At 49.6% G+C, this 12,272-nt stretch overlaps 1 protein-coding gene across 1 annotated transcript in view; it reads right to left on the bottom strand.

Moving 5' to 3' along the window:
- The window catches only part of piwil2 (piwi like RNA-mediated gene silencing 2), a 40,156-nt gene extending 30,347 nt beyond the window's left edge, over positions 1 to 9,809 (bottom strand). Inside the window, exons 1-5 of the mRNA XM_033013887.1 lie at positions 9,728 to 9,809; positions 6,714 to 6,940; positions 4,854 to 4,962; positions 3,281 to 3,407; positions 1,636 to 1,845 (exon numbers count right to left, since the gene is read on the bottom strand). Of these exons, the coding sequence (XP_032869778.1) occupies positions 1,636 to 1,845; positions 3,281 to 3,407; positions 4,854 to 4,962; positions 6,714 to 6,932 (665 nt within the window). The 5' untranslated portion in view covers positions 6,933 to 6,940; positions 9,728 to 9,809. The remainder of the gene's footprint in view (positions 1 to 1,635; positions 1,846 to 3,280; positions 3,408 to 4,853; positions 4,963 to 6,713; positions 6,941 to 9,727) is intronic.
- Between the last annotated feature and the right edge of the window lie 2,463 nt (positions 9,810 to 12,272).

The raw sequence follows: 12,272 nt of genomic DNA, 5'->3' as shown, positions 1-12,272 counted from the left end.
AGATGCTGGTTTAAACTGAAGGCAAACGCAAAAGGCTGGAGTAACTCAGCTGGACAGGCAGCATCTCTGGAGAAAAGGAATAGGTGGTGATTCGGCTCGAGAACCTTCTGCACATTGAGAGTCAGGGGAAAGGAGTACAAGAGATATAGATGGTGCTTTGGAGAAATGAATGGAAGACATGCAAAAAACAACAATAGTCCAGGAAGTGTTTAAGAGGAAACTGCAGATGCTGGAAAATCGAAGGTAGACAAAAGTGCTGGAAAAACTCAGCGGGTGCAGCAGCATCTATGGAGCGAAGGAAATAGGCAACGTTTCGGGCCGAAACCCTCCTTCAGGAAATATAGACCAGTGTTGACTGTGGGATGGGCGACAATGAGTATACAGACAGAGGAACTCAACAGGATAAGAGTAAAACTAATATGAAGACTAGGGTGGGGGAGGAACAGGGAGAGAGAGAGAGGATGCAAGGGTTATAATACCTGAAGTTAGAGAAATTAATATTCATACCAGTTTGGGTTTCAGTGCATTCACAGCTACAATAACTGCAAACACACACCTTCTGTAACAGCAGATACTGCCACCAGCAGGCAGGAAGGAAACTAAGCACACTCATATTAAATTAAATACGTTAAGTGCTGCAGTAACTCAGCGGGTCAGGCAGTATCTCTGGAGGATAGACACAAAATGCTAGAGTAACTCAGCGGGACAGGCAGCATCTCTGGAGAGAAGGAATGGGTGACGTTTCGGGGTCGAGACCCTTCTTCAGGCCGATAGGGGAAACGAGATATGGAAGGATACCAAGAATATGCAAGGTGCGAGTAGAACAGATCACAGCAGGCGATGATGAAGGAAATGTACAATGGTTCATTGTTGGATGAGTGGAAGGTGACAATGAGGCGTACAAAAAGTAACATTAATCAGTAGAACATCTCTGGAGGACATGTGCAGGAACGTTTTGGGTCGTGACCCTTCTTCAGGTATATTAAGAACAGTGCGAGTCCCCAGGGGTAAAATCTAAAACAAGAGCTGCTTCAAGAAACAGAAAATAAGCAAGGGAAGAAAGACATGATACTTCAGAGCAATAGTCTCTAATTATTTTAAAGCTCATTTCTTTAAATCCGGAGGCTGAAAGCCAAACTTTTTATGAAACAGTTCATTCATTCGAGTAAATACCGCACGATGGCTGCCTCTCTTTCATCTTTTTCCTTCTTTGTGTTTTTAGTTTCTTGTAAAATGTATGTTTTAGTTTATCTTTAGTTTCGTATTATGTGTTGGGGGGGGGTGAGGGAAACTTTTCTTGTCTTTCCTCAACAGAGATGCAACATTTTCCATGTCGTATCTCCGTCTGCACTGCGGCCTCTCGTTTGGGACTTCTGGAGCTCCAAAACCGGACTTTAAAATCCCGGAGCAGGCGATACCTTTGCCAGGTGTCGGCCTTTGGTGCTCCAACCTGCGGGAGCTGCGGACTTTAACATCATGAAACTCGCCGTCTCTGGTTAGGGACCGACTTTGGGAACTCCAGGAGTCATCAACTATGGTTTATTCATCCCACAAGCAATATGCACCCCTCCACCCCCACCTCAGCCAACCACAGGGTGAACTGCACGCACCGTATGCTTGGTTCCAGCAACTCACCCATAGCTTTCCGTTCCCTTGGCTGCTGCAACATCCGGAGCAGGAGAGAACCGCTGGTCCCCTGCTGCGAGCACAGCTGAGGGGGGAAGGAGTCTGCTCTTCCCCAGTGAGCCTCGCCCCATCTCCAAGCCCTGCAGGCAAGCTGCCAGCTCATCATCGCTGCACAGAGATGGCTCGGGAACCCTGCCTCGGCCTCTGCAATTGGGAGAACTGGAGAGGACAATGTGGGTGAATAGTACATATTAAAATAAAATCATCCCAGTCAGGACTGGATACAGAATGTAGACAAAATTGCTGGAGAAACTCAGCGAGTGCAGCAGCATTTATGAAGCGAAGGAAACCTGGATACAGAATCGTGTAAGAAGGAACTGCAGATGCTGGTTTAGACCAACGATAGACACAAAAAGCTGGAGTAACTCAGCGGGACAGGCAGCATCTCTGAAGAGAAGAAATGGGTTTTGGATCAAGACCCTTCAACGTCACCCATTCCTCCTCTCCAGAGATGCTGCCTGTCCCACTGAGTTACTCCAGCTTTTTGTGTCTATCTTCAGGATACAGAACTTCACATTGCCAAATAGTTTATAGCCTGGCCTGATCTTCCATATTGTGGCACAATGAACTGCAGATACATGTTTACAAAAAAATACTGGAGTAACTCAAGTCAGGTAGCATCTTGAAAGAACATGGATTAAGAGATGCTTCAGGTTGGAACCCTTCTTCAGACTCAGTTGGAAGAAGTGTCCCAACCCGAGATGTCACTTATCCATGCTCTCCAGAGTTGCTGCTTGACCCGCTGAGTTACTCCAGCACTTTGTGTCCTTTTTTGATCCTCCATATTCTTGTAAGTGCACACTTTTAAGTTGTGTACTTTGCTATTCAACTTGTATTTTCTTCTGACGTAGGCAACTATTCCGAATAGTATTCGGACCATCAATCCAATCCCGCAGAGCAGTCGCGCTCCCCAACGCATTTTTCTATAAATAATGCCCTTTCACATGCCCCGGAGATTACATACAGCGGCCAACTAACCTAGCAAACTGCACGTTTTAGAACATGGTAAGAGACTGGAGCCAGTGGCGGACTGGGTCTAAAAATATTGGTTGCCAGGAGACAAAGGGGGCCCACCCACAACTACAATGCTATCATTTCACAGGGGCCCACTTGCTATCACTTCATCAGGGGACCACTTGCCATCGGGCAAGCTGACACCCTGGCCAGTCCGCCACTGACTGGAGCACCCATGGGAATCCGTGCAGCAACAGAAAGAACCTGCCAACTCCACACAGACAGCTCTGAAGAAGATGATTGAATTCTGCTTGGTGGAGCCGAGAGGCAGCAGGGCAGCCCTCTGCCTCACTGTGCCTGTGGTTTACTTATCAAAATGGTCAGCACCTCTAGATCTTTGCTACGCTAAGACGTCACACTTCTTTGTGGGATGGCTTTCCCCCACACCAATAAAAACCACAAGGGGAAAATCACACCTCACTGATCCGCTCTGCAACCTCGCTTCCCAATGCAAAAAGCAGTGTGACAGTCGGATTGGTGTGACAGGAGCTTCTGACGAAGTGCAGTTCCTAACAGTGGAAGTACAGATACTCATTGTCAGTAGATAGTTGACCACACAACTGCCCTGTCATTTCCTTACCTGCTTTGCCCATAGCTCCACTGTGGTATTGCTCTCGGTGGAAAGGCGTCCCCGGCTCCCAGCTCCTTCTCATGTTTAAATCCTCCTAACGTTTCGCTGGATATTCCTCGTCCCAAGATCCCTCTGCCTGTGAGGGGGGGGGGAAAGGAATTAAAAGTCAGTGAAGTCGCTTTACTGCATAGGGAACCACATAGGACTGCTGGGTGGAACATTTAACCTCCAAATTAAACCAAGTCTAAAGCAACTGTGTAGACTACCATTCCCTCCGCAGCAGGTTGCCGAAAATTTTCAACGTGTTAAAAATCCAGCGGTGACCAGAAAAAGGTATGACCCTTTGGGCGACTACTCACAGCCATACAGGCTTCACACCGCGATACGCGGGGTAACGCCTGTATGGTCGTGAGTAGTTGCCCAAAGAGTCATTCTGGTCGCCGCTGGATTCGCAAAACATGTTGAAATTTTTCAGCAACCTGCTGCGACTATGACGGGTGCCGGCAAGCCCAGATTCAAGAGAGTTTATTGTCATGCGTCCCAGATAGGACTATGAAATTCTTGCTTTGTTTCAGCACAACAGAACATAGTAGGCATGAATACAGAACAGATCAGTGTGTCCATATACCATTGTATAAATATATACACACATAAACAGATAAAGTGCAAATAAACAGATAATGGGCTATTGCCCTCCATTGCCAGAGTGAGCAACACCGGAAATTGGAGGAAGAGCACCTCATATTCCGCCTGGGTTGCTTGCGTCCGGATGGCATGAATATTGAATTCTCCCAATTTTGCTAGCCCTTGCCGTCTCCTCCCCTTCCTTAACCCTCGAGCTGTCTCCTCCCATCCCCCCGCCCTCGGGCTCCTCCTCCCTTTTTCCTTCCTTCTCCCCCCCCACCAGTCTGAAGAAGGGTTTCGGCCCGAAACGTCGCCCATTTCCTTCGCTCCATAGATGCTGCTGCACCCGCTGAGTTTCTCCAGCATTTTTGTGTACCAATGGGCTATTAATGTTCAGAGTTTTGTTTGAGTTGAGTTTAATAGCCTGATGGCTATGGGGAAGTTGCAATCTTCAGGCTCCTGTACCTTCTACCTGAAGCTAGTGGGGAGATGAGGGTGTGGCCAGGATGGTGTGGGTCTTTGATGATGCTTGATGACAAGTCGCCGAAAAAAATCACTTAAGTGGGACAGGCCCTGAATGCTTCCCTATTTGACCGCATTCACTTTGCACTGGAACCTCTCCACGCAACATATACTCTTTGCATTTGCATGCACCAATAACCCATTTAATACCAAGAATCAAGTCCTTGGATGCTTTTTCAGCATGCAAGCAGGAATCTTTCAACAGCTCGGTCGGTCTAGTCTTTGTTGCAAGGATTGGTGGGAAGATGCTGTCCGGCAGCAGAAACAACAGCAGAGTGTAGTTGGGCTGGATGGTCTGTTTCTGAGTGGAGACACCAACTCCAGTGAAGGTGCGACATTCATTGATTATTAGCGGAGTGAAGGGTTTACAATGGAAGGTTTGGATACTTCACCAACAACTGGCAAGGTAGACCCAGTATTTGCCGCTGGTCCTTACCTGGGACTGGAGCATGGGTTTTGTTGCCGAGGTGATCTCCTCGACCATAAGCCCCAAACTGCGGTAAGGAGGTCAAACTACGGAGCAGTTCGCCTGAACGACCCAGTGACTGGAAAAAAACAGGCAGAGTTAGGGAGACAATAATTTCTGCTGTAGATGCTGGAAAAATCGAAGGTAGACAAAAGTGCTGGAGAAACTCAGCGGGTGCAGCAGCATCTATGGAGCAAAGGAAATAGGCAACCCTTCTTCAGACTGATGGAGGGTGGGGAGGGGGGGGGGGCATCTAGAGCAGCAGATGCAATAGATGAGGTTGGAGGAGATGCAGGTGAACCTCCGTCGCACCTGGAACGACTGCTAGATGCTGCTGCACCCGCTGAGTTTCTCCAGCATTTATGTCTACCTTCGATTTTCCAGCATCTGCAGTTCCTTCTTAAACACAGTAATTTCTGCTGCACCTTCCAGCAGCTGAGGCATCCTACACCACATCACAGACCGCAGCATATGTCACACAAACTAAAACAAGGAGAGGCAGAATTGAACCCCATCATTTCATTATGTCGCAACAGTTACTCCAATCGGTTGGAAAATTAAATTCAGGTCAGGACACTCGAGGGAACTCCATGCAAGAGGACAAGTGAGGTATAGTACCATAACATTACAAAGATATTTAAAAGATAGCGATAGACTCAAGGGCCTGTCCCACATACGCGATTTTTTCGGCGACTTCCCGTCATGGTCGCAGCAGGTGGCCGAAAATTTTCAACATGTTGAAAATCTAGCGGCAACCAGAGAAAGGTACGACTCTTTGGGCGACTACTCACAACAACACAGGCGACCAGAAAAAGGTACGGCTCTTTGGGCGACTACTCACGATCATACAGGCGTCACCCCGCGACATGTCGCGGGGTGACGTCTGTATGGTCGTGAGTAGTCACCCGACGAGTTGTACCTTTCTCTGGTCGCCGCTGGATTTTCAACATGTTGAAAACTTTCCACCACCTATGACGGGTGCCGGCAGTCGCCAAAAAAAATTGCATAAGTGGGACAGGCACTTTAAGGAAGTGAAGCAGTACACAATCCTTTGTATACACCATACATTGACGGCGTTGAAGTAGAGATGGTCGAAAACTTCCAAGTTGCTGGTATGCTTTGGTGATTCAATTGCACGTCTAGATTTTTAAATTTTTTTTAATTGAGCATTCTGGCATCATCTTGAAAGAGTTCTTGCACATTTTACTTGTCTGCAATAACCAGGAGAGCACAGTTCAGGTAATAATTCTATGAATATACTTCCTTTAACGGGTTATACAAGCTAAAGGGCCTGTCCCACGGCGATTTATTTTGGCGACTGCTGACATCATTGACTGACGTATCAGGTCACCGAAAAATTTGTGGCGGTGATGGCGTATTGACGTGCGGTGTTTTTTCAAGTGTCGCAACATTTGCTTTGTCGCTGCTGGATTTTGAAATGTTCAAAATCTTTTGGCGACACTGATATGATGCCGGTAGTCGCCAAAAAAAAAATTGCCAAGTGGGACAGGCCCTTAACACCCTTAAATGCGTAGGAAGGAACTGCAGATGCTGAAGATAGACACAAAAATCTGGATTAACTCAGCGGGACAGGCAGTGTCTCTGGACAGAAGGAATGGGTAAGGTTTCAGGTCGAGCCTTCTTCAGATGGTCTCTGAGATGCTGCCTGTCCCGCTGAGTTACTCCAGCTTTTTGTGTCTATCTTGTTTTTGAAATGCAGTGCATCAAATCAAAGAGGGCCAAATACAACTGTTTGCAGGATAATTCCCCAAAGCGTTCACATCACTATGGTGCGCCCCTGCCAGCTTTCCCCAAACATAATGTGCGTACCTGGAAGGCCTGTTTGGGACAGGTTGCAAACGTTGCAGGCTGCTGTGGCTCATCTCCCAGTGACTCAGGCTGCAGAGGTCTCCCACTGAGGTATGTTCTCCCTCGCGCTCCCATTGCTGCAGGTTCGGGCAGCGGCTGTTGTGGACGGCCAGGACATCGTGGGTCAATCGCTGTATGAGGCAGGCCGCCGCGGAAAGAGAATCGAGCCCGATCAGACATCTAGCTACCTGCAAAACACCACAGCCACATTATAAGCTCATAGTACCATTACACGTTTTTGATCGAGTTGAAAGCATCAACATTTTCCACTGCGAGGGAAGGCAGTAAAAACTTCAGTCCTCTTCCTCATGTTCACCCGAGGTCGGGACCTATTTGAGGCCTCCGCAGTCGCCTCAACGGCGGACCGATGTTACAGGCCCTCTCGCCGGATGATGGAGTTCCGGCTTCAGGAGAACACTCTTCAACGGCTTGGAGTGTCTGGAACGGCCGCTTCCTCCCCGGAGACCGCGGCTCCCGAAGTCCACAGGCCGCGCTGGTCGGAGCTCTGACACTGGCGATCTCAGCGAGAGAACCTAGGCTCCGCGGAGTTCAAAGTCAGCGCTGCCCGCAGCTGGACGCTCCACAACGACAGCTCCGCGATGTTGGAGTCGGCGGTCTCAGAACTCCGGAGCTTACCACACGGCGACCCGGGTAAGGCATCGCCCGCTCCGCGATGGTGTTTCAGCGCCGTGCCGCCGCCGAGGCTGAGGTTCTGGCTGGTCCCGGCAGGAAACACCGCTCCAGACCCATTGGTTGGGGCGAAAATGCGGCTCGGAGGAAAGCCGCATCTCCGACCAGGTAGGGACTAAGAAATACAGTTTCCCCCTTCCCCACCCCACCCCCACATAAAAGAATTAGAAGACCTCCAGCAAAAAATACAGACTACAGGCAGAGCAGCCATACACAAAGGCGCCCCACTCCTGCAGTCCGCCATCTAGTCATGTTTAGTATTTTGTTGCATATTCTTCCCATGCTTGAAGTCTGCTTGAAGTCTGCGATTCATGGACATCACCAGTTGCTGAGTGTCTTCTCTGGTGATGCTCCGCCAAGCCTGTATTGCAGCCATCATTAGATCACGCTTGTTTTGGGAGCTAATCACCTTCAGTTTTCCTTTCAGCATATAAAAGGCATGCTCAATTGGGTTCAGATCATGTGATTGACTTGGCCACTCGGGAATTGACCATTTTTTATCTTTGAAAAACTCCTTTGTTGCTTTAGCAGTATGTTTGGGACCATTGTCTTGCTGTAGAATTAACCACCAGCCAATGAGTTTTGAGGCATTTGTTTGAACTTGAGCAGATAGGTTGTGTCTATACGCTTCCGAATTCATGATGCTTCTACCATCACATGTTGTATCATCAATAAAGATAAGTGAGCCAGTACCTTCAGCAGCCATACATGCCCTGGCCATAGAACCCCACCACTGTGTTTCACAGATGAGGTGGTATGCTTTGTATCTTGGGCAGTTCCTTCTCTCCTCCATACTTTGCTCTTGCCATCATTTTGATATAAGTTAATCTTCATCTCATCCGTCCACAAGACCTTTTTCCAGAACTGCGGTTGCTCTTTTAAGTACTTCTTGGCAAACTGTAACCTGGACATCCTATTTTTGCAGCTAACCAGTGGTTTGCATCTTGCAGTGTAGCCTCTGTATTTCTGTTCATGAAGTCTTCAGCAGACAGTGGTCATTGACAAATCCACACCTGTCTCCTGAAGAGTGTTTCTGATCTGTCGGACAGGTGTTTGGGGATTTTTCTTTATTATAGAGAGAATTCTTCTGTCATCAGCTGTGGAGGTCTTCCTTGGCCTGCCAGTCCCTTTGCGATTAGTAAACTCACCAGTGCTCTCTTTCTTCTTAATTATGTTCCAAACAGTTGATTTTGGTAAGCCTAAGGTTTGGCTGATGTCTTTAACAGTTATATTCTTGTTTCTCAGTCTCATAATGGCTTCTTTGACTTTCATTGGCACAACTTTGGTCCTCGCGTTGATAAACAGCAATAAAAGTTGATGGAAAGACTGGAGGAAAGATTAGATGCTGAGAGCTCTCTTATACCTGCATTAGGAAGGCAATGAAACACACCCGAGCAATTCCAAACGCCTGTGAAACCATGTGTCCCAAACGTTATGGTGCCCTGAAATGGGGGGGGACTATGTATAAACACAGCTGTAATTTCTATACGGTGAAATCAAAATGTATAAAAATACCCTTTAATAAAATCTGACAATGTGCACTTCAACCACATGTGATTTTTTTCTATTGCAAATCTCAAATTGTGGGGTACAGAGGCAAATAAATAAACAATGGGTCTTTTCCCCCAAACATTATGGAGGGCACTTTACAACAGGACAGCACAAGAACAGGCCATTCAGCCCACAATGTCTGTGCCAAACACAAGACCAACACTTATCTAAGAAGGGTCTCCACCCAAACCGTCACCCATTCCTTCTCTCCAAAGATGCTGCCTGTCCCGTCGAGTTACACCAGCATTTTGTGTCTACCTTCAGTTTAAACCAGCTTCATCAGTTCTTCCCAACACTTATCTACCTGCACATGATCAATATCCATCTATTCTCTCGTTTATCAGACCATTATCTGACCAATTATCCTCCCCACCTCTAAATCCTCCTCCCCCTCTCTACCCCCCCTCTCTATCTCCCCTCTCTACCCCCCCCTCTCTATCCTCCCCTCTCTATCCTCCCCTCTCTACCCCCCCCTCTCTATCCTCCCCTCTCTACCCCACTCTCTACCCCCCTCTCTACCCTCCCCTCTCTACCTCCCCTCTCTACCCCCCTCTCTATCTCCCCTCCCTACCACCTCTACCTCCATTAGCCCCTCTTCCCTCCATCCCCACCCCTCCCCCCCATCTCTAGCCCCCCCTACCTCTCCCTCCCCACCTCTCCAACCCCTACTCGAGTTAATTGGCTCTCCGAATCAGGGCCCTCAGTCCCTTCATCCCCATCCATTCATTCATCACCTGGGCCAGGCTGCAACCACCACCTCTGTACCGTTCAGACTGGTCACCGGAACCCGGCCTCGAGGCTCCACAGCAACCGGGCGCCAACCGCCCCTCCCCTGCGCCCCCCCAGCCCCGCCCCTCCCCTGCGCCCCCCCCCAGCCCCGCCCCTCCCTGCGCCCCCCAGCCCCGCCCCCTCCCCTGCGCCCCCAGCCCCGCCCCTCCCCTGCGCCCCCAGCCCCGCCCCTCCACCACAATCCTGCCCCTCCCCCTGCGCCTTCCCCAGCCCCGTCCCACCCTTACGCCCCCCCAGCCCCGCCCTCCCTTAGCCCCACCAGCCCCGCCCCTCCCTTAGCCCCCCCAGCCCCGCCCCTCCCTTAGGCCCCCCCAGCCCCCGCCCCTCCCTTAGCCCCGCCCCTCCCCCTGCGCCCCCAGCCCCCGCCCCTCCACCACAATCCTGCCCCTCACCCTGCGCCCCTTCCCCAGCCCGTCCCACCCAGAGCCCCGCCCCTCCCCAGAGCCCCGCCCCTCCCTTAGCCCCTCCCACCAGAGCCCGGCCCCCCCCGCCCCTTCCCCTCCCCAGCCTAGTCTACTATTGGTCAATGCTGCTGTCATTCACGCCTGGTCACGTGGGAGCGCTTGCCCCGCCCAGCACGTGGTGCATCGAAGACTGAAGAAGGGTGTCGACCAAGGATCAGAGAGCGGGAATTAAAATGCCGGTTCATGTACCGATGTCCGTCTGTTCCCGGGGCTCGTAGCGGCGCCTCCCTCCCTCACTGAGCTGTGTTATGTGAAACGCTGCTTGACGTAAAAGGTTTTGGGGGTGGAGTGTTTGCAGGAAGCAAAGACTTGTTGAGGGGCTTTAGCTGCTGGAGGTCGTTCGAGTCACATCGCAGATTCTAGAGGCCCATGGCTTCAGGGAGTGGTGGGGCTGAGGGTGGTGGGTGGCAGACTGTAGGTAAGGAAAAGGGGGGCTCTAAGAGAGAGGCATCGAGCGAAAGACCCGAAATGTCAGGAGACGAAGGAAGTAAAGTTAGGAGAACTAGAATTATTGAAGAATCGTCGTGCTGTTTAAAGTTAAAGGAATAAATCAAGGAGATGCAGGATTTGGAGCAGTGAATCCATTAAAAATCACCACCGCCTTGGAGAGCCAGATAGGCAGGGATTTTCAGGCTAAGATTCTGTATAATGGGATGTTAAGAGTTTGTTGCAAAGACAGAAAACAGTTTAATGATGCTAGGGGTGTGGGGAAATTGGTGGTCAAGGTGGAGAGTTTGGTCCCTAGAGGAAGACAGCAGGGAATAAAGGGTGTGGTGTATGGGATGTATGATGGCTTGTCTGAGAAGGAGATCTTAGAAAACGTTAAGGGGGCCCAGGTAATTGATGTTGTGAGATTTAAGAGTAGGAATGGAGTCAGGGACCCGCCGGTCCTGCTTACGTTCAAAGATGGAGTACTGCCACAGAGAGTGTTTCTTGGGAGTATGGCGTATCAAGTGAGGGAGTACATTAAACCACTGTTGCGCTGCTATAACTGTCAGAGGTTTGGACATGTTGCTGGGTCTTGTCGGGGTAAAAGAAAGTGCGCAAAGTGCGGTGGAGATCATGCAATACAAAATTGCAAGGCAGAGGCTCCTAAGTGCCCTAACTGTGATGGGGATCATGCAGCAGGGTTTCATGGTTGTGAGCGCTTTGTTCAGGCGAAGCGAGTGCAGGAAGTGAAGGATCAGAACAACGTGTCATATGGACGACAGATGGCGCAATGGGCTAAGTGTTCGGCTGGCAACCTGAAGGTGGCCGGTTCGAATCCCGCTTGGAGTGCATACTGTCGTTGTGTCCTTGGGCAAGACACTTCACCCACCTTTGCCTGTGTGTGAATGTGTGTGAGTGATTGGTGGTGGTCGGAGGGGCCGTAGGCGCAGAATGGCAGCCACGCTTCCGTCAGTCTGCTCCAGGGCAGCTGTGGCTACAGAAGTAGCTTACCACCACCGAGTGTGACTGAGGAGTGAATGAATAATGCGATGTAAAGCGCCTTGAGTATTAGAAAGGCGCTATATAAATCCCATCCATTATTATTATTATTATATGCAGAGGCAGCTCAAAGGGTGGCTAGAGAACGCGGAGATGTGAGCGCTGGGACTAGAGTGGTGCTAGGAAGCCAGATCACTGCCAAACTTGCCGTCGGCTTTTCCATCTGACATGTTGATTTTTAATAAGGAGTCATTTCTGTCTTTTGTTTCTGATGTGCTGGTAGGAGCTAAGAAAGCAGCTAACCGGTCAGATATCATCAGGTTAGTGGCGGGGGCAGCTGAAAGGTTCCTCAGTGTAAAGCAGTTGCCAGAAAAGTTGCATCAATGCATGACGGAAAGTCAGTGTATGGAGAGGTCACAGTTGTCGAGAGCTAGCAGTATGGAGTATGTCAGTGAGGTGGATGATGGTGATCCTCATTAACACCATAATGTTTTATATACTTCAATGGAATGCCCGGAGTCTGATTGGAAATGGTCAAGAGTTAAAGAGATTTGTTGATGAATTTAAAGAAGCACCAGAATTAATATGTATCCAAGAG

The sequence above is a fragment of the Amblyraja radiata genome, chromosome 39 (genome assembly GCF_010909765.2).
Source record: "Amblyraja radiata isolate CabotCenter1 chromosome 39, sAmbRad1.1.pri, whole genome shotgun sequence".
NCBI classification, from domain to species: domain Eukaryota; kingdom Metazoa; phylum Chordata; class Chondrichthyes; order Rajiformes; family Rajidae; genus Amblyraja; species Amblyraja radiata.
The sequence above is the reverse complement of the archived record's forward strand: the minus strand, read 5'-3'. Positions and strand labels throughout refer to the sequence as shown.